This window comes from Schistocerca serialis, chromosome 8 (genome assembly GCF_023864345.2).
Source record: "Schistocerca serialis cubense isolate TAMUIC-IGC-003099 chromosome 8, iqSchSeri2.2, whole genome shotgun sequence".
NCBI classification, from domain to species: Eukaryota; Metazoa; Arthropoda; class Insecta; order Orthoptera; family Acrididae; genus Schistocerca; species Schistocerca serialis.
Window position 1 is genome coordinate 623,936,950 of NC_064645.1, and position 18,708 is coordinate 623,955,657.

At 40.9% G+C, this 18,708-nt stretch overlaps 1 protein-coding gene across 1 annotated transcript in view; it reads right to left on the reverse strand.

Moving 5' to 3' along the window:
• Positions 1-4,265: 4,265 nt before the first annotated feature.
• Positions 4,266-18,708, reverse strand: part of LOC126416475 (mediator of RNA polymerase II transcription subunit 17) — a 113,554-nt gene continuing 99,111 nt past the window's right edge. Inside the window, exon 10 of the mRNA XM_050084210.1 lies at positions 4,266-8,114. Coding sequence (XP_049940167.1) covers positions 7,904-8,114 — 211 coding nt within the window. The 3' untranslated portion in view covers positions 4,266-7,903. The remainder of the gene's footprint in view (positions 8,115-18,708) is intronic.

Here is an 18,708-nt window from a genome sequence, read left to right on the forward strand (position 1 = left end):
AAAGCTTCAGATATGTAATTAAATATTTATGTCTGGTACTATACTTACTAAGATTATAGTGGTTGCTTGACCTGTCAGTCAGAAAATGTTATACAGTGATCCTTCTGAAAGCAGCTAGATCTGGGTCTGTATATATATGTGTGTGTGTTTTGTGATGGTTAGCTCCAAAAAAAGACACTGTCTGAAATCTCTAGAGTGCTCAAACCCTCCACTACAAAGTGTATATAGTGAGTGGATGACTTTACTTCTTTCATCACCTGTATTCCACCCAGTACTTCCCGAAATCATTTTGTAACAGCCTAGAGTGCAATGACTGCTATGGAAGGGTGGAAGAGGTTGTCAGGATGGCTTTAGACTCTTCCTCCTGTGCATTGTGTGTTAGATGGATTGGCAAGGGCTGCGGGAGTCTGTTGCGGAAGTAAGGTGGCTGCAGCATGACAGACAGTGTGCATGTAACTCTCTTATTGTCGCAGCAAGTTTAACAGCCACAGGTTTGTGCTTTCATATTGTAACGGATTCTGGTATTTGACCATGGTGTCCACGTTTTGTGGTCTCATTGCACTCCAAATGCAGAGTGACCTTGCACAGTAAAGCTTCCCAAGCAGCATTGTGTCAGGTGATTATGTGGCTAACTGGCTAGCAGCAGTTGGCACTGAGGCTAGGTTTGGCCATGGTCAAGGCTTGCTGGTGGTCAGCCCATTGTGGGGCGATGGAGGCATATAAGTACGAACCCCAGAGCTGTGCCTGGATGGCACAGCTCGGCATGAGACAATGGAATGGTATTATGGCAGAAGATGGCAGAACAGTGGTTAACAACTTACCAAAACGTCTATCTGACCAATGAGCCAAAGACCTGCCTAGCTGGATGGCCATATTGGTTCAGGCCATCACGGGTCTATTGTTGCATTGTGATCACTAAAGCCATGTTTGCTGCACAACAAAGTTCTCCTGGTTATGGTAAGCACCAGGACACTTACCTGAGGTGTACAATGATGCCATGTCACACCAATGGGTCAGTGAATTACCGCAAATTCCCACTTTATGGCAACAAGCCCATCTATGCCGTTACACTCTTCCCCTGTTCGATGAATCCGACCCACCAAATTCTCCCTCTTACTGCACCTTGAACTAGACAGTTCTTTACAGTTATTATAGACACATTGTTTAGTCTTTGACTCACTACATCTATAAGAGTCAATCTGTACCATTTCTACAGCTAAAACACATATCCAGATACATTTGAAACTTGGGAGTCAATGAACATCCTCAAAAACTAGCATTAGACATGCTAACATGTACCACAAATGTGTATCACACTCACACTTGATGTGCTTAAGTTCCTCTTTGTGATTCACTTGCTGTTTCCTGCAACAGTCTCCAAGATGTCTCACTCAGGAGTCCGAAACTCTCTTGCAGTCTGTCTCTTTTGACTCATCCATTCTGGCAACAGGGTCACATCATCTCATGGGAGGAAAGGTATAGGGATTTGTGAGGCTTTCTTGAACCATACTCCTGCCAAATTATAAACTTATGTACCCATCCTATTCCACGTTTTTCTCAACTCTGTAATTAACCTTAACAACTTACCACTCGTCTTCTTCTATCTAGTTATCCCACATTTCACATGACATTCTATCCTAATGGCCCATTACACCTTATCACTATGTTGTAATAATTAAGCAACAAGTCGGAAAGATAAATGAATCCACAGTAAAGTCACTGCAACTGCATTTCTGACCATAATGACTAGAGAATTATCGCTTAATACCTAAACCACCTGTCACACCAAAGTGAGGTGTCCAGGGTATGCCACTGATGTACTTACGTAACCATAGGTGCTTTACCAGTTACAACCTGGGTTCCTCGGTACAACTTTATAATACAGGGTGATTCAAAAAGAATACCACAACTTAAGGAATTTAAAACTCTGCAACGACAAAAGGCAGAGCTAAGCACTATCTGTCGGCGAATTAAGGGAGCTATAAAGTTTCATTTAGTTGTACATTTCTTCGCTTGAGGCGCTGTTGACTAGGCGTCAGAGTCAGTTGATGCTAAGATGGCGACCGCTCAACAGAAAGCTTTTTGTGTTATTGAGTACAGCAGAAGTGAGTCAACGACAGTTGTTCAGCGTGCATTTCGAACGAAGTATGGTGTTAAACCTCCTGATAGGTGGTGTATTAAACGTTGGTATAAACAGTTTACAGAGAATGGGTGTTTGTGCAAAGGGAAAAGTTCTGGACGGCCGAGAACGAGTGATGAAAATGTAGCACACATCCAGCAAGCATTTGTTCGCAGCCCAGGAAAATCGACTCGCAGAGCTAGCAGAGAGCTGCAAATTCCACAATCAACTGTATGGAGAGTCCTACGAAAAAGGTTAGTTATGAAACCTGAACGTCAACTACCCGAGGCGATGGATCGGCCGCCAGGCAGCCCGTGACAGAGCACTTCATCACTGGCCTCCAAGAAGCCCTGATCTTAACCCCCTGCGATTTTTTCTTATGGGGGTATATTAAGGATATGGTGTTTCGGCCACCTCTCCCAGCCACCATTGATGATTTGAAACGAGAAATAACAGCAGCTATCCAAACTGTTAAGCCTGACATGCTACAGAGAGTGTGGAACGAGTTGGAGTATCGGGTTGATATTGCTCGAGTGTCTGGAGGGGGCCATATTGAACATCTCTGAACTTGTTTTTGAGTGAAAAAAAACCTTTTTAAATACTCTTTGTAATGATGTATAACAGAAGGTTATATTATGTTTCTTTAATTAAATACACATTTTTAAAGTTGTGGTATTCTTTTTGAATCACCCTGTACTCCACAAATCTCTCTTCATCATAATCCCCTGATACCTGACACATTCTCCCATTATTCCATACACTGCTTTGTTAAGTGGATTTTCTGATATCATGCCCACTGTACCTCAAGGGACCAGGAGCTATATAACAACAATGTTACGGCCAATGTCGCATCTTGCACCCGTAGTATTTCAGCACCTTGCTACACTGCTTTGAGCCAGAGTTGCATGTTAAGATAAAAAAATCCAAACCATAAGATATTACTGCAACAGCAATCTATGTTTTACTTTTTCCGTGCTGTACCATGGTTTACAACTACATCACCAGAAAATGGAACAATCAGAAGTACAGCACAGAAACGGAAAGGGAGAGAAGAGTTACGGACATGGATCAGGCACTCTGCAGACATCAAGCCATATCTGCTAATGCAGACCCTTGGAAAACTGATAATGTATAACTTACATGACTCATCTTAAGTTCATAGGCAGTGTCCCTATTGAAGTAGTTCTCACAAAGTGTAATTTCCCAATTAAGTCAACACGTGAGACAGTAATCTTATTTGTTCAAACAAAATCTTGTGCTTATTTAACAGACTGTGCTCTGCCAGAGGTGGTTTATCCAGATACCTGTATTTATAATGACACCGACTCTCTTTGCAGCAACTGGCAACAGTCTGTATAGACAGGGCCACATAACTTTTGACTCACTTGCAAGGGATGGTATAAATTCCCAGACGAGATTACCCTCGACTGGTCACAATGTTTCTTTAATTTTTTTGGCTGTTCCGAAGAGTGGTCCGATTCCATGCCTGTTTAGTATTCTGCCTTTTTAGGCAAGGACTCCATTGTAAAAATCTTCATACATTTGATTGTACAGTAAACAATAGACTCACACATACTTTACCAATGTGCCATCTGCCACACTGACTGAACACTGGGCCAAGTGTCATGAGATGATCTACTACCCACAGGGATATAGGTTCCCATACAGTGCCAGAGACAGAGCTGGTGTACATGAAACAACCTGTATTCGGTAATGGCTCAAAGTAATATTGGGGTTGTGCTGCTGATGAGGTATATTAGAGGAGGTAGAGGTAAAACCAGATGCTTAAACACAGCCTTCTCTTCACAAAAAGCTGCAAGAACAATGGTTGTCTTAAAATCCAAATGATGTCCAGGTGTCTTGTGTGCTTGCTTTATAATATACTGCATAACTGTTGCAATGTAGTGAATGATATTGCATTATATCTTGAAATCATGATATATATATTATACTACAAACTTATTGACTAAACTATGTTTCCACAAAATAGGTTCAAATTAATTACTTCTTTGTTTAGAGCCATTATGTCATCACTTAGAAAAATCAACATCATTTGTTATAGGCTTATGGTAATTGAAGGAACAAAAATATACATTTTTAGAAGTAAAGTAAATATTTATGTACTGTACACAGATTCATACACTCATTGTGCACAAAAAACATTAGATACATCACACTCTCTTATTTACAAATACACTTCTAAATACATACAGATACACAGAACAATGGTTCAAAAATTCAGTCATCACTTATCTAAGTACAGTCGGACATAAAAAATAACAAGAAGACAATATCATGGTAGGCCTAAATATCTCACACTGTAGTCCAGCACTCTGTCGCTGACAACTACAAGCAATACATAAGTGAATTATTTTGTTTTTCTTTGACACTTTTGGAGCATGACATGGACTAATTCAGAAGCTCTAAAGAAAATGCATAGTTCATTTGTTCATCTTAGTATCACTATTACTCAGTCCATTTCCTTCTGTATGTTTCATTCACTTTTCATACACACAGAATCTCACCTCCCTTTTTGCCAACTGCAGCTCACCTTTGAAGTATCGGCTGTTGTACTGCTACTGACAATTCTTGGGTTCTAATGAATGGTAAGCAAAGTACTTTACATTAACAGACAAGACTGAAACATAAATTAATGAATAAATTCTCCAAATGAATTCTTGCACAAATGAGGTAGAAAAATATGCCATGAAATATACAATCATGGCACCAAGAACACGCACACGCACGCACGCACGCACACACACACACACACACACACACACACACACACACACACAGAGAGAGAGAGAGAGAGAGAGAGAGAGAGAGAGAGAGAGAGACGAATGGATAAATGACAGAGGTAACTTTGCTGAGAACATAGCATTTCTTGCTGTTGTTACTATGAACAGTATCTAAATCTTGTGAGACATGTGAAACACTCATAATTATTTGCTGTTTGCACCCAAATGACATGTATGCTGAGACAATGTCACTGTTACAAGATAAAAGCATTAATTACAGCCTGCAATAGACACTATCATACTATGACATTTGTGACTTGCTGCAGCAATTGGTCTAATAAATTTTAATTTTGATCAAAAAATTGAAATGAATTTTGTTCAACACAGCAACCAAGGACCACAAAAGCAGATGAGCAAATAAAAACCAACTAACACTGAGTACATGATCTCAGCCACAATTATAATTATTTATGTACCGGACATGACACGATGTAAGCTAAATAAGGGATACAAACAGACACCAAAATCTCAAGAAATGTGTGAGACCACAGCATACTTTCATGTGTACATTGGAAGAGTACAAAATAAGAGGACTACAAGCAAGGTATATAATGTGACATAAAACTGTCTTACAACTCAATATTCACACCATCATATTTTATCTATAGTAATTCTCTCACAGTAATGCTACAAATTAATATCAAACTGTCTATTGTACTTTCCATGATATGCCAAAATTGCAAATATGTAAGATTCTACATTACATGCAATATAAATGAAAATACATGTCATCTGATTTGTATAACTGTGTCTTTTTTGAATGGTGATAAATGATGGATTTATCATTTTACTAAATTGCATCCTCTGAGATAAAACAGTTCTCCAATTATTTTTGATGAACTATGCCTAGTTTTCCAAAAACAAGTCTGGACATAAAATGAAAGTGTAAACATCCTTATTCACTCACACACTTTGATACCATGTGCACGGCATGTGATTTATCTCTCTCAAATCATGCAAAAGTTTACATACTTTCTATAATATTGAACTAAAAAAAAAAAAAGAGCAGCAAAAAATGCAAACTGATGGTTCATCATGTTAAACAAAATTCTTTTGCAATTAATAGTTTGGTAAATAATGCACAGTTCTAGATTACATCAAATTTGCATTGTGTGTTAGACATTTACCATCTCTCTACAATTAGATCACCTTAAACAGCACAAATAGCAATAAGTGACCAATAACAACAGTTTAAGCTATGTGAATAATACATGATGAACAGTACAGTCTAAATTCTCATTTTTTTTCATCCAACCCAGCTTATTTTTACTATACATATTCCCTGCTCCATGTCATTTAAACTCAGTTTCTCTCTATGTTAAAATGTTACATATCTGTGCCACAATTTTCATTGGCATATCACTCAGACAATCAATTCAAATGCAATTGTACTTTTCATAAATTATCCACAAATGTAAGATAAATGGACATCTTATTATAGCTTTTACAGAATAAAATGAAAACAATTTCATATGTTCAGTACACAATTTAACAAAGGAAAATTCAATCGAGAAAATATGATGTTACTGTTTACAACTCAAATGCCTAAATATCTTTAGTATATACAAATGAACAATCACATTGCATGAAACAAAAAACTTTTTTGTGTGAACTGTGTCACCTCACAAAATAGGTAAGCACTGAACAGCAATTGCATTCAATGCTCATTATTTGGGTTATACTGCAGCAATACAAAAAAAAATATATTTAGCTGTTCAAAACAAATACCACAGTGCAGTACAAAAATCTGCTTCTGCCCCCTTTCATTTGTCATATCCAGTAGCAATACTGATCATCAGTATCTAGTTGTGATGACAAAATGTGTTACCATCAACGTCTCCATCTTGTAGCTCTTGTGCAGTGAGACTATTGGTCAACATAATTTCACAATTTCTTGTAAATTATTGGATGATAGACCACAGCTCAGGTGATACGGTTCTTTATTTTTAAACCGCAATTCGTCTATATCAGTCTTATCTTCACCTGTGTCCTGTTAAGTGAGGGTCTGAATACTGTAAGCAGCCAGAAACATGAAAGAAAGAAATGGTTCCAATCACTTAAGATCTTTTAAATACTGCTTGCAATGACTTCCAAGAGCAATGATTGGAAATAACAGTGGTTTAGTCAACCAAATTTTAAAGCAATGGCATAATGACGCCACAAACATCACCTGAAAAGTTTTTTTCTGCTCATTTGTCCCCTCTGTTTCTGACACGCAGTGCTAATCATGTTTAATTCTCACAACTTCAGTGTTGATTTATCACAATTTCATACTGCACCTAATTTCTCAGTAATATCACAAATAGTAAGCATTCTGTATACCTTGAATTGCATTGCTGTTACCAATACTCAATTAATCAACACAAACCTTAAATGTTTGAATACACAAAAATAGGACAGCAAAGCTAACCTCTTGTTCTCCATTGAAAAGGTTTTTCATCATTTTACGCTCTACACATCAGGTTTCAAATTGTGATAAATTGCAAGAGAAGACTACTACACTGATTACTCTTTACTTAATAACCATAAGAAATTCACTCCTACAAAGTCATTTTATGCCAAAATATGCAAATGAACACTGAACAAATATGTGTATATCTGAAAAGGAACTCAGAAACTCCAAAAACGTCAATAATAGTTTTGACAAGGAGACAGCATTAGTAGAAACATCTTATACAATTCCCAAAAACTGCGCAGAGTATGGAATGTCTTGTGTACAATAACTTAGTGATACCTTGCATTTCTGACGCCGATTAAAATCAATTGCAATCTCTCATTTCACACACTCTTAAAGTCTCCTATTTTTACAAAAGAAGACTGAGTTAAAAATTAATCCATAAAAAGTCATTTCAAGAAGAGTCCTTTCTTTTGTTTCACTGAATCCTCACAGATCGAAAGCTGAACATCAAAAGAAGTACAAATGTTTGTGTTCAGCAGGATCAGGATGCATAACAGAAATGTCAGTAAAACACATTGGTAGGACCTAGGAACTTGTAAGACTGGCCATGAGGAGCTCCATTTTGTTAAGGAAGTTCTTTCCTTCCATCTTGTCCCATCGTACTTCTTTGAAGCTACCTCCCAAGTTCTCCCACTTCCGCTCTTTCACCAACTGACCAGGGAAGAAGTCTTTCCTTGGTGATTGTGCAATAGAAACCTGAACTCCTGTCTGTGGCTCACATCTTACAGCAATCATCCTGCCAAAATACAAGACATCTTATTTCTTCAAACTATAAAGCATATAATCAAGGTTCAATTGAAACATTCATTCAAAAGTAAAGTAAAACAATTATTTTTAACAACATCAAATGCAAAAAAGAAGTTTCTACTCAACATGAGAACAGCCGAAGTAGAGTCACTTGAGACATAAATTTAAAAGCATGGTTCAATCTCTCACTTATCGAATTTTCAAAAGTTTCTTCACGGAGAAGGGGAAAGATGCAAAATCAGGAAATGTGAAGGGTGACGTTTATGCAGGTACCAGAGGAAGGTAATGGATATAGCTTGATACAAACGAAGCTGCAGCAACAGCTGGAATCCTAATTTCAGTATACTGTTCATCCTGAGCTGATAGTAGTTGACACATCAAAAAATGAAAGGTATACTCAAATCACAGAGAGGAGATGAAAAAAAAAAAAACTACAGGTGGAAATAAGATGAGAAAAACAAAGAGCGAAAGAGAGGGAGGGCAAAAGAACAACTTTGAAAGGAACATACTGACAGAGAGGGATTGGTGGCTGCAGAAGGTAATGAAGGAAATGAAGTAGAAAGAATAGAGTCTGTAACGAGCAGGTAGACTGTAAGCACTATATACCTGTTGAAGAGCAATTCACTATTTCATGAGTTCAGAAACATTGCTTTTGGGAAGGGGGAGTTTGTACAACCCAAACATGAAAAAAAAAAAGATCCTTGTTGATATTGTTGGCAGGTGGGGTTTTATCATTCATGGTCCACTTCTCAATAGGAGATGAAAAGTGAAATTAACAAAGCTGGTAGAAGAATCTCTGTGAAGAAGGGGAGAAGGTAGGAGATACCATATCTCACAGGAGTACCCCTGTAGTCAGTGGTGTGAAGACAAGATTTTAAGCTATCATTATTGAAAGAAATATTACTCAAAAATTTCAGCCTGATGCATCTGAAAACGGGCAACGTCAGAAAGTACTTACAAAGATGCATAGAAACAAAATAAAAGAGTTAGATCTTTTTGGACAAGTCCGTCAGTGTAATAAAATGAAGGACATGAGCAGCTGCTCGAGCGTCATCAGCTAAAAGTTACGGTAAGGTATACGGCAGACATAGGACAACACGAGAGTGAATAAAATGGGGACAGGACAATAAAACATGGTGCACCGCCAATGGATGAACACAGGGGCACTGCGGTGCGGGGTCACCGGACAACAGGTAGTGGTGGCTAAATTGGCAATATCCAATCTGCAACCTGGCCAAAATGACCTCCTCTCGCCAGGAAGCCTCATGCCACAATGATGCAACGCGCCAACAAAGAACCCCACTAACACCAGTTGATGGGACACAAAAGGAAGCTGTCTGAGGCAGGACGACAGCAGCCTTGGCCGCAGCATCAGCAGCTTCGTTCCCAGGCACACCAACATGGCCAAGAATTCACAAAAAAGGGACATGAGTGCCGGTATCAGCTAGCGACTGAAGGCACCGTTGAATTTGTTGCACGAGAGGGTGGTCCGAATATGGGGCACGGAGACTCTGAATGGCACTCAAAGAATCAGAGTAGATGGCATAGGAAGAATGATGATGGCGGCGGATATACTGAACAGCCTGATAGACAGCAAAAAGCTCAGCTGTAAAGCTTGAACACTGGTCAAGGAGCCGGTATTGAAAGGTATCATCTCCAACGACAAAGGCACATCCGACGCCAGCAGTAGTCTTGGAGCCATCTGTGTAAATAAAGACGTTATTAGCGAGCCTCGAACGAAGTTCGACAAACCCCGAGCGGTATACTGAATCCGTGGCCCTCTCCTTTGGAAACGAAATGAGTTCGAGGTGAACGCGAACCTGAGCCTGGAGCCAAGGTGGCGTCGGGCTCTCACCCACTACAAAAGTCGTAGGGAGGGTAAAATCAAGTTCCTGAAGCAGGCAACGAAAGCGAACTCCAGGAGGTAACAGGGCAGAGACATACAGCCCATATTGGCGGTCGAGAGAGTCGTTAAAGGAGGAGAAATATGACGGGTGTTCGGGCATTGACATCAGTCGGCAGGCATACCGACAAAGCAACATATCTCGCCGGTAGTTTAGCGATAATTCAGCAGCTTCGGCATACAGACTCTCAACAGGGCTGGTGTAGAATGCTCCAGTCGCCAGACGTAACCCCCGATGTTCGGTAGAGTTTAGACGGTGTAAGATGGGCGGCCGGGCAGAAGAGTAGACAAAGCTCCCATAATCCAGCTTTGATCGGACAATTGACCGATATAAGTAAAGCAGGACCATTTGATCTGCTCCCCATGACGTACCGCGGAGAACACGGAGGTCATTTAGGGAACGGGTACAACGAGCAGCCAAGTAAGACACATGTGGAGACCAGCAAAGTTTCCTGTCAAATGTAAGACCTAAAAATTTTGTTGTCTCCACGAATAGGAGAGCAACAGGAGCGAGATGTAAGGATGGTGGAAGAAACTTTTTGTAACACCAGAAGTTCATACAGACCGTTTTCTCACCAGAAAAATGGAAACCATTAGCGACACTCCAGAAATATAGAAGGTCTAGACAACGTTGAAGACAGCGGTGCAGGAGACATGTTCTCTGAGCGCTGCAGTAGATCGTAAAGTCGTCAATGAAAAGGGAGCCTGAAACGACAGCTGGAAGGCAATCCATTATTGGATTGATAGCTATGGCAAAAAGGGCCACACTCAAAACAAAGCCCTGGAGCACCCCATTCTCCTGGCGAAAGGCATCTGACAAAACAGGACCCACACGTACCCTGAACATTCGATCCATTAAAAATGCATTAATAAAAAGAGGGAGGCGGCCGCGAAGGCCCCAAATGTGCATGGTGCGGAGAATGCCTGCCCTCCAACAGGTGTCGTAAGCCTTCTCCAAATCGAAGAACACAGCCACCGTCTGGCACTTACGCAAAAAGTTGTCCATAATGAAGGTCGACAAGGTAACTAGTTGGTCAACAGCAGATCGGCGCCTACGAAAGCCACATTGGACTTTGGTAAGGAGGCGTAGAGATTCAAGGAGCCAAACCAATCGAGAATTGACCATGCGCTCCATCACCTTGCAGACGCAGCTGGTAAGGGAGATGGGGTGATAACTGGAAGGAAGGTGTTTGTCCTTTCCTGGTTTGGGTATGGGAACAACAATTGCTTCACGCCAGCATGTGGGAACATGACCTTCAGTCCAGATGCAATTATAGGCACGAAGAAGAAAGCCTTTACCTGCATGAGAAAGGTTCTTCAGCATCTGAATATGGATACCATCGGGACCAGGCGAGTGCACTTTCGAGTTCTTGCATGGTGAAGGTGGCATTGTAACTTTCACGATTCAAAGCCTGGAAAGAAGGTGGCCGTGCCTCCCCCACTTGTTTTCGGGGGAGGAAGGCAGTGTGGTAATGGGCAGAGTCGAAATCTCCACGAAAAAGTGGCCGAAGGCATTTGAGACATCCTCAGGATCCACAAGGACTTCTTTCGCTACAGACAGGCCAGAAATTGGGGAGTGGACCTTGGTGCCAGATAGCCAGCGCAGGCCACCCCAGACAACCAGAGGAGGAGTAAAACTGTTGAATGAGCTGGTGAAAGCCACCCAACAAGCCTTTTTGCTTTCATTGATAACACTACGACATTGTGCACGGAGTCATTTGTAACTGATACAGTTCGCCATCGTAGGGTGACGTTGGAAGGTGCATAAAAGCACGTCGCCGAGTAGGACTAGCATCACTGCATGCCATGGTCCACCAGGGGACTGGGACTCAACGGGGAGAAGAGGAAGTAAGAGGGATGGAATATTCAGCAGCAGTGAGAATAATGTCCGTGAGGTATGCGACCTGACTATTGCAGCTGGAGAAGTCGTGATCATGGAAGGTCGCCAGGGAGGTGAAAAGCCCCCAGTCGGCTTTGGAGATGTTTCAGCTAGTGGAACATGGAGAAGGGGTGCGATGCAGGAGATGGATTACGCACGGGAAATGGTCGTTCGAGTATGTGTCAGACAGAGCATACCACTCGAACCAACGTGCAAGTTGGATAGTGGATAATGAGAGGTCCAAGTGGGAATAGGTATGCATTGCGCCTAACAGTAAGGTAGGTGCACCGATATTTAAGCAGACGAGATTGAGGTGGTTGAAAAGGTCTGTCAAGAGGAAGCCTCTCGGGCAGGATGCTGGAGAGCCCCAAAAGGGATGGTGGACATTAAAGCCTCCAATAAACAAAAATGGTGTAGGAAGCTGAGCAATCAGTTGTATCATGTCTGCCCTAGTAAAGGCAGACGATGATGGAGTGTAAACAGTACAAATGGAAAATATGAAAGTGGGGAGAGTAATTCGGACGGCAACTGCCTGCAGATCTGTGTGCAATGTGATTTGATCATAGCAGACATCATTCCGAACCAGCAACATGATCCCCTCCATGAGCCGGAATACCTGCCACATGGGGTAGGTCAAAATGCACGGAGGTATAGTGTGCCAGGTCAATACAATCGCATGGGCGTAACTTCGTTTCTTGGAGACCTACGACAAGCGGGTAGTGCATTCGAAGGAGCAATTTGAGTTCCTCTCGGTTGGATCAAATGCTGCGAATATTCCATTGGAGAAGTGCCATTATGAAAATGAAAAGAAAAAGAAAAAAGAAACAAAAAAGGGTCACCTCGATGGCCGCTGAGGGCCTGGCTTCGAGGGAGCACTGCTGCTGCAATCGATAGGTGGTGAGTCATGGTCCATCAACTCAACAGTTGCATCTGCCACCTTCCTGAGCTGGTCAGGAGGGGCAGCTTCTTCCGCCGGTGAAAGGCCAGATGATTGGCTACCAGTGGTGAGGCCTGGCGAAACTGAAGATGGCCGGGGACAGCAACCGCTGGGTGGCACAGGAGAAGAAACGCGCCTCGGCGGAGATGGAGAACTCTTTTTGCTATGAGCCTTCTTTGAAGAATTACGTTTTGTCAAAAGAACAGTTGATGGCTGTGAAGTTTGGGTATGCAAGAAATCTTCGCATGTCGGTTCTTTTTTGAAGGTCCGAGCATCTGATTTAGAGGTCCTCGTCTTAGCAGTAGCAGATGATGATGTTTGAGCCTTAGGATTGGTGGGAGCAAGAGGACACGTTGATCGGGCAATCTTAGCACTGGCCGATCTGACGACCGAATCGCTAAATGTTAGATCACATGTCTGTGTAGCTACCTCCCTGGTAGGCCGAGGAGAGGCGAAACGGTACTGTATTTCCCTGCCGGAAGCACAGTGGGCTTTCTGCTATTGAATAACTTGCAAGCAGCCGAGGTCAATACCTTCTCTTTCACTCGAATTTCTTGTATACTTTTCTCATCTTTGTAGACGGGGCAGTCATGAGAGGAGGCAGCATGGTCACCCATGGAGTTGACGCAATGAGGGGACGAAGGTGGACAGTCACCCTCATGGGCGTCCCTGCCACAGGTAACACATTTAGCCACACTTGAACAAGACTGCTGTGTATGGTTAAACCACTGACATTGGTAACACCTTGTAGGGCTGGGTACATACAGCCGAACAGAAATGATCTCATAACCCACTTTAATTCGTGAAGGCAACTGCACATTGTCGAATGCCAGGAATATGGTTCGGGTCGGTATGAGGTCCTTGTCGACCCTTATCATGACCCAATGGATGGCCGTCACTCCCTGATCAGAGAGGAAAGACAGAATCTCCTGATCAGTTAGTCCGTCGAGTGACCTAGTATACACCACACCCCACGACGAATTCAGGTTACGGTGGGCCTCCATCCATACAAGGAATGTGTGTAAGAGAGTGGCTCAAAGTAAATTTTGTGCCTGGAAGTCGCGCTCTGTCTCCAACAGCAAGGTACCGTTGCGCAACCGAGTACAAGATTTCACTGGCCCTGGAATCGCATCTACACCCTTCTGAATGACGAAATGGTTGTTGACTGTTGGAAAATCATGACCATCAGACCTTGTGACAACAAGAAACTTCGGTGCTGGTGGCAGAATTTTCAGAACAGGAGTTGCACCTAGCGTTCTTTTTTGGGCAGAAGACAGGGAAGAAGAAGAAGAAGAAGAAGAAGAGAAATCCATTGCAGATGAATCCCCCATGATTGCCAGCATCTCCAATGGCGTGCTCCTTCCTTGTGGGGGCCCCCCCTCAGAGGGCACTCCCGCCTTAGGTGATTGTCCACACCAAGAAACGGACGGAGGGACCAATCGGCACGTTCGGAAGGTAACAGCTCAGGCAATCACCCCTCCCTGGGCCTGGCCTTTACCAGAGAGTACGTGCGTGCCTTACTTGTCTACCCAGGGCAGGAAATTACGCATTACCTCATCACCGGCTACACCTGCGAACGCGTGGGTCAGCCTTCAGACAAGCACAGGGAGGAAAGAAGAGAGGAAAGAGAGAGAAGGATAGAGGGGTAGAAGAAAGAATCTCAAACGCCAAAGCGGAGAATAAGACACAGAAAAGAAGACAAGGAGAACAGGGCAAGGAGAATGAGGCAGACATAGAAATAAGGGCATGTCTGCTTGTGTCTGTATATGTGTGGATGGATATGTGTGTGTGTGCGAGTGTGTACCCGTCCTCTTTTCCCCCTAAGGTAAGTCTTTCCGCTCCCGGGATTGGAATGACTCCTTACCCTCTCCCTTAAAATCCACATCCTTTCGTCTTTCCCTCTCCTTCCCTCTTTCCTGATGAGGCAACAGTTTGTTGCGAAAGCTTGAATTTTGTGTGTATGTTTGTGTTTCCTTGTGTGTCTGTCGACCTACCAGCACTTTCATTTGGTAAGTCACATCATCTTTGTTTTTAGATATATATTTCCTACGTGGAATCTTTCCCTCTATTTTATATATATATATATATATATATATATATATATATATATATATATATATATATATATATATATATATATATCTAAAAAGAAAGATGATGAAACTTACCAAACAAAAGCGCTGGCAGGTCGATAGACACACAAACAAACACAAACATACACACAAAATTCTAGCTTTCGCAACCAATGGTTGCCTCGTCAGGAAAGAGGGAAGGAGAAGGAAAGACAAAAGGATATGGGTTTTAAGGGAGAGGGTAAGGAGTCATTCCAATCCCGGGAGCGGAAAGACTTACCTTAGGGGGAAAAAAGGACAGGTATACACTCGCACACACACACATATCCATCCACACATACACAGACACAAGCAGACATTTGGCCTTTACATGGTATATGTTATATTGCATTTAGGAACTTTCGGGTAATTGAACATGTATCAATAATTACGGATTTCTGTAGTTGTATATATAAGTTTGGATGTAGCTGCATTGCATTGATGTACTGGTGGATATTGTGTGGTATGACTCCTGTAGTTGATAGTATAATTGGTATAATGTCAACTTTATCCTGATGCCACATGTCCTTGACTTCCTCAGCCAGTTGGATGTGTTTTTCAGTTTTTTCTCCTGTTTTCTTTTGTATATTTGTTGTATTGGGTATGGATATTTCGATTAGTTGTGTTAATTTCTTCTTTTTATTGGTGAGTATGATGTCAGGTTTGTTATGTGGTGTTGTTTTATCTGTTATAATGGCTCTGTTCCAATATAATTTGTATTCATCATTCTCCAGTACATTTTGTGGTGCATACTTGTATGTGGGAACGTGTTGTTTTATAAGTTTATGTTGTAAGGCAAGCTGTTGATGTATTATTTTTGCTACATTGTCATGTCTTCTGGGGTATTCTGTATCTGCTAGTATTGTACACCCGCTTGTGATGTGATCTACTGTTTCTATTTGTTGTTTGCAAAGTCTGCATTTATCTGTTGTGGTATTGGGATCTTTAATAATATGCTTGCTGTAGTATCTGGTGTTTATTGTTTGATCCTATATTGCAATCATGAATCCTTCCATCTCACTGTATATTTTGCCTTTTCTTAGCCATGTGTTGGATGCGTCTTGATCGATGTGTGGCTGTGTTAGATGATACGGGTGCTTACCATGTAGTGTTTTCTTTTTCCAATTTACTTTCTTCGTATCTGTTGATGTTATGTGATCTAAAGGGTTGTAGAAGTGGTTATGAAATTGCAGTGGTGTAGCCGATGTATTTATATGAGTGATTGCTTTGTGTATTTTGCTAGTTTCTGCTCGTTCTAAAAAGAATTTTCTTAAATTGTCTACCTGTACATAATGTAGGTTTTTTATGTCGATAAATCCCCTTCCTCCTTCCTTTCTGCTTAATATGAATCTTTCAGTTGCTGAATGCATGTGATGTACTCTATATTTGTGGCATTGTGATCGTGTAAGTGTATTGAGTGCTTCTAGGTCTGTGTTACTCCATTTCACTACTCCAAATGAGTAGGTCAATATTGGTATAGCGTAAGTATTTATAGCTTTTGTCTTGTTTCTTGCTGTCTATTCTGTTTTCAGTATTTTTGTTAGTCTTTGTCTATATTTTTCTTTTAGTTCTTCTTTAATATTTGTATTATCTATTCCTATTTTTTGTCTGTATCCTAGATATTTATAGGCATCTGTTTTTTCCATCGCTTCTATGCAGTCGCTGTGGTTATCCAATATGTAATCTTCCTGTTTAGTGTGTTTTCCCTTGACTATGCTATTTTTCTTACATTTGTCTGTTCCAAAAGCCATATTTATATCATTGCTGAATACTTCAGTTATCTTTAGTAATTGGTTGAGTTGTTGATTTGTTGCTGCCAGTAGTTTTAGAGCATCCATGTATAGCAAATGTGTGATTTTGTGTGGGTATTTTCCAGTAATATTGTATCCATAATTTGTATTATTTAGCATGTTGGATAGTGGGTTCAGAGCAAGTCAGAACCAGAAAGGACTTAATGAGTCTCCTTGGTATATTCCACGCTTAATCTGTATTCGCTAAGATGTGATATTATTTGAATTTGTTTGGATATTAAGTGTAGTTTTCCAATTTTTCATTACTATGTTTAGGAACTGTATCAATTTAGGATCTACTTTGTATATTTCCAATATTTGTAGTAACCATGAGTGCCATACACTATCAAAAGCTTTTTGGTAACCAATGTATGCGTAGTGTAGCAACTTTGTTTAGTTTTAGCTTGATATGTCACCTCTGCATCTATTATCAGTTGCTCTTTACATCCTCGTGCTCCTTTGCAACAGCCTTTTTGTTCTTGATTTATAATTTTGTTCTGTGTTGTATGTGTCATTAATTTCTGTGTAATGACTGAAGTTAATATTTTGTATATTGTTAGTAGGCATGTTATGGGGAGATATTTAGCTGGGTTTGCTGGGTCTGCTTGATCTTTAGGTTTCAGATAAGTTATTCCATGTGTAAGTGTATCAGGGAATGTGTATGGGTCTGCAATGTAACTGGTCTTTAAATACATCTGCTTGTGTCTGTATATGTGTGGATGGATATGTGTGTGTGTGCGCGAGTGTATACCCGTCCTTTTTTCCTTTTTTCCCCCTAAGGTAAGTCTTTCCGCTCCCACGATTGGAATGACTCCTTACCCTCTCCCTTAAAACCCACATCCTTTCGTCTTTCCCTCTCCTTCCCTCTTTACTGATGAGGCAACAGTTTGTTGGGAAAGCTTGAATTTTGTGTGTATGTTTGTGTTTGTTTGTGTGTCTGTAGACCTGCCAGCACTTTCATTTGGTAAGTCACATCATCTTTGTTTCTAGATATGTTAAATAATTTAGTTAGATGTGAATGTGTTGAGGTGAACTTCTTTAGCCAGAAATTTGTTATTTTATCTTTTCCAGGGGCTTTCCAATTGTGAGTAGAATTAATTGCTTGGGTGACTTCATGTTGCAAAATTATCACTTCAGGCATTTGTGGTATCATCTTGTATGTATCTATTTCTGCTTGTATCCACCATGCATGCCTGTTATGTTTGGTGGATTGTCTATTTTAATGTGTGTGTTATCTATTGTCTGGTAAAATTTCTTTTGGTTTGTTTGTGTTGAATGTTTGGTTTTGTTTCCTTCCATTTTCACTTTTTTTGTATCTTCTAAGTCGTTTGGCCAATGCTTGTAATTTCTGCTTCTTTTCATCTAATTGCTCTATCGCTTCTTATTGTGAGATTTTACCTAACCTTTTTCGTTTTTTTTTCTGACTTTTCATTTCTTATAAATTGTGTTAGCTGTCCAATGTCTTTTCTCAGTTTTTCTATTCTGATCACAATGAGTTTTTTATATGAACACAGAATAGTGAGATGTGAAATTCCATTGACACATGGTATTTCCAAGAAGAAAAAGTCTTCCTTGGCATATCCAAACATACCTTCAGCCATGTGACCAGTGCCTCACTGAGATGAACTGCCTGTTCCTGTCCCATTTCAGTGTTATAGTGACGAGGGTGGTAGTGAAGCTAGTGCTGCAGCATCACCTTCAATGTCCACTTCTTCAAAAGATCCTGATTTTGTGTGTAACAATGAGTGTGAAGAGATTCACAATATAACAGTGCAAACTTAATGACCCAGTGAGAGATCTGGTAATGCCAAAACGTAAAGCTGAACTGTCGGTGTCAAGACTACAACAGTGGAATTGTCTTGATAAGATGGTAAATGTGACTGCATTCCATAACTGCCAATACCATTAATTCAATTTTTCGAAAGTGAGAACAGCCTGGTATTTTGGAGTGATGTACAGCGAC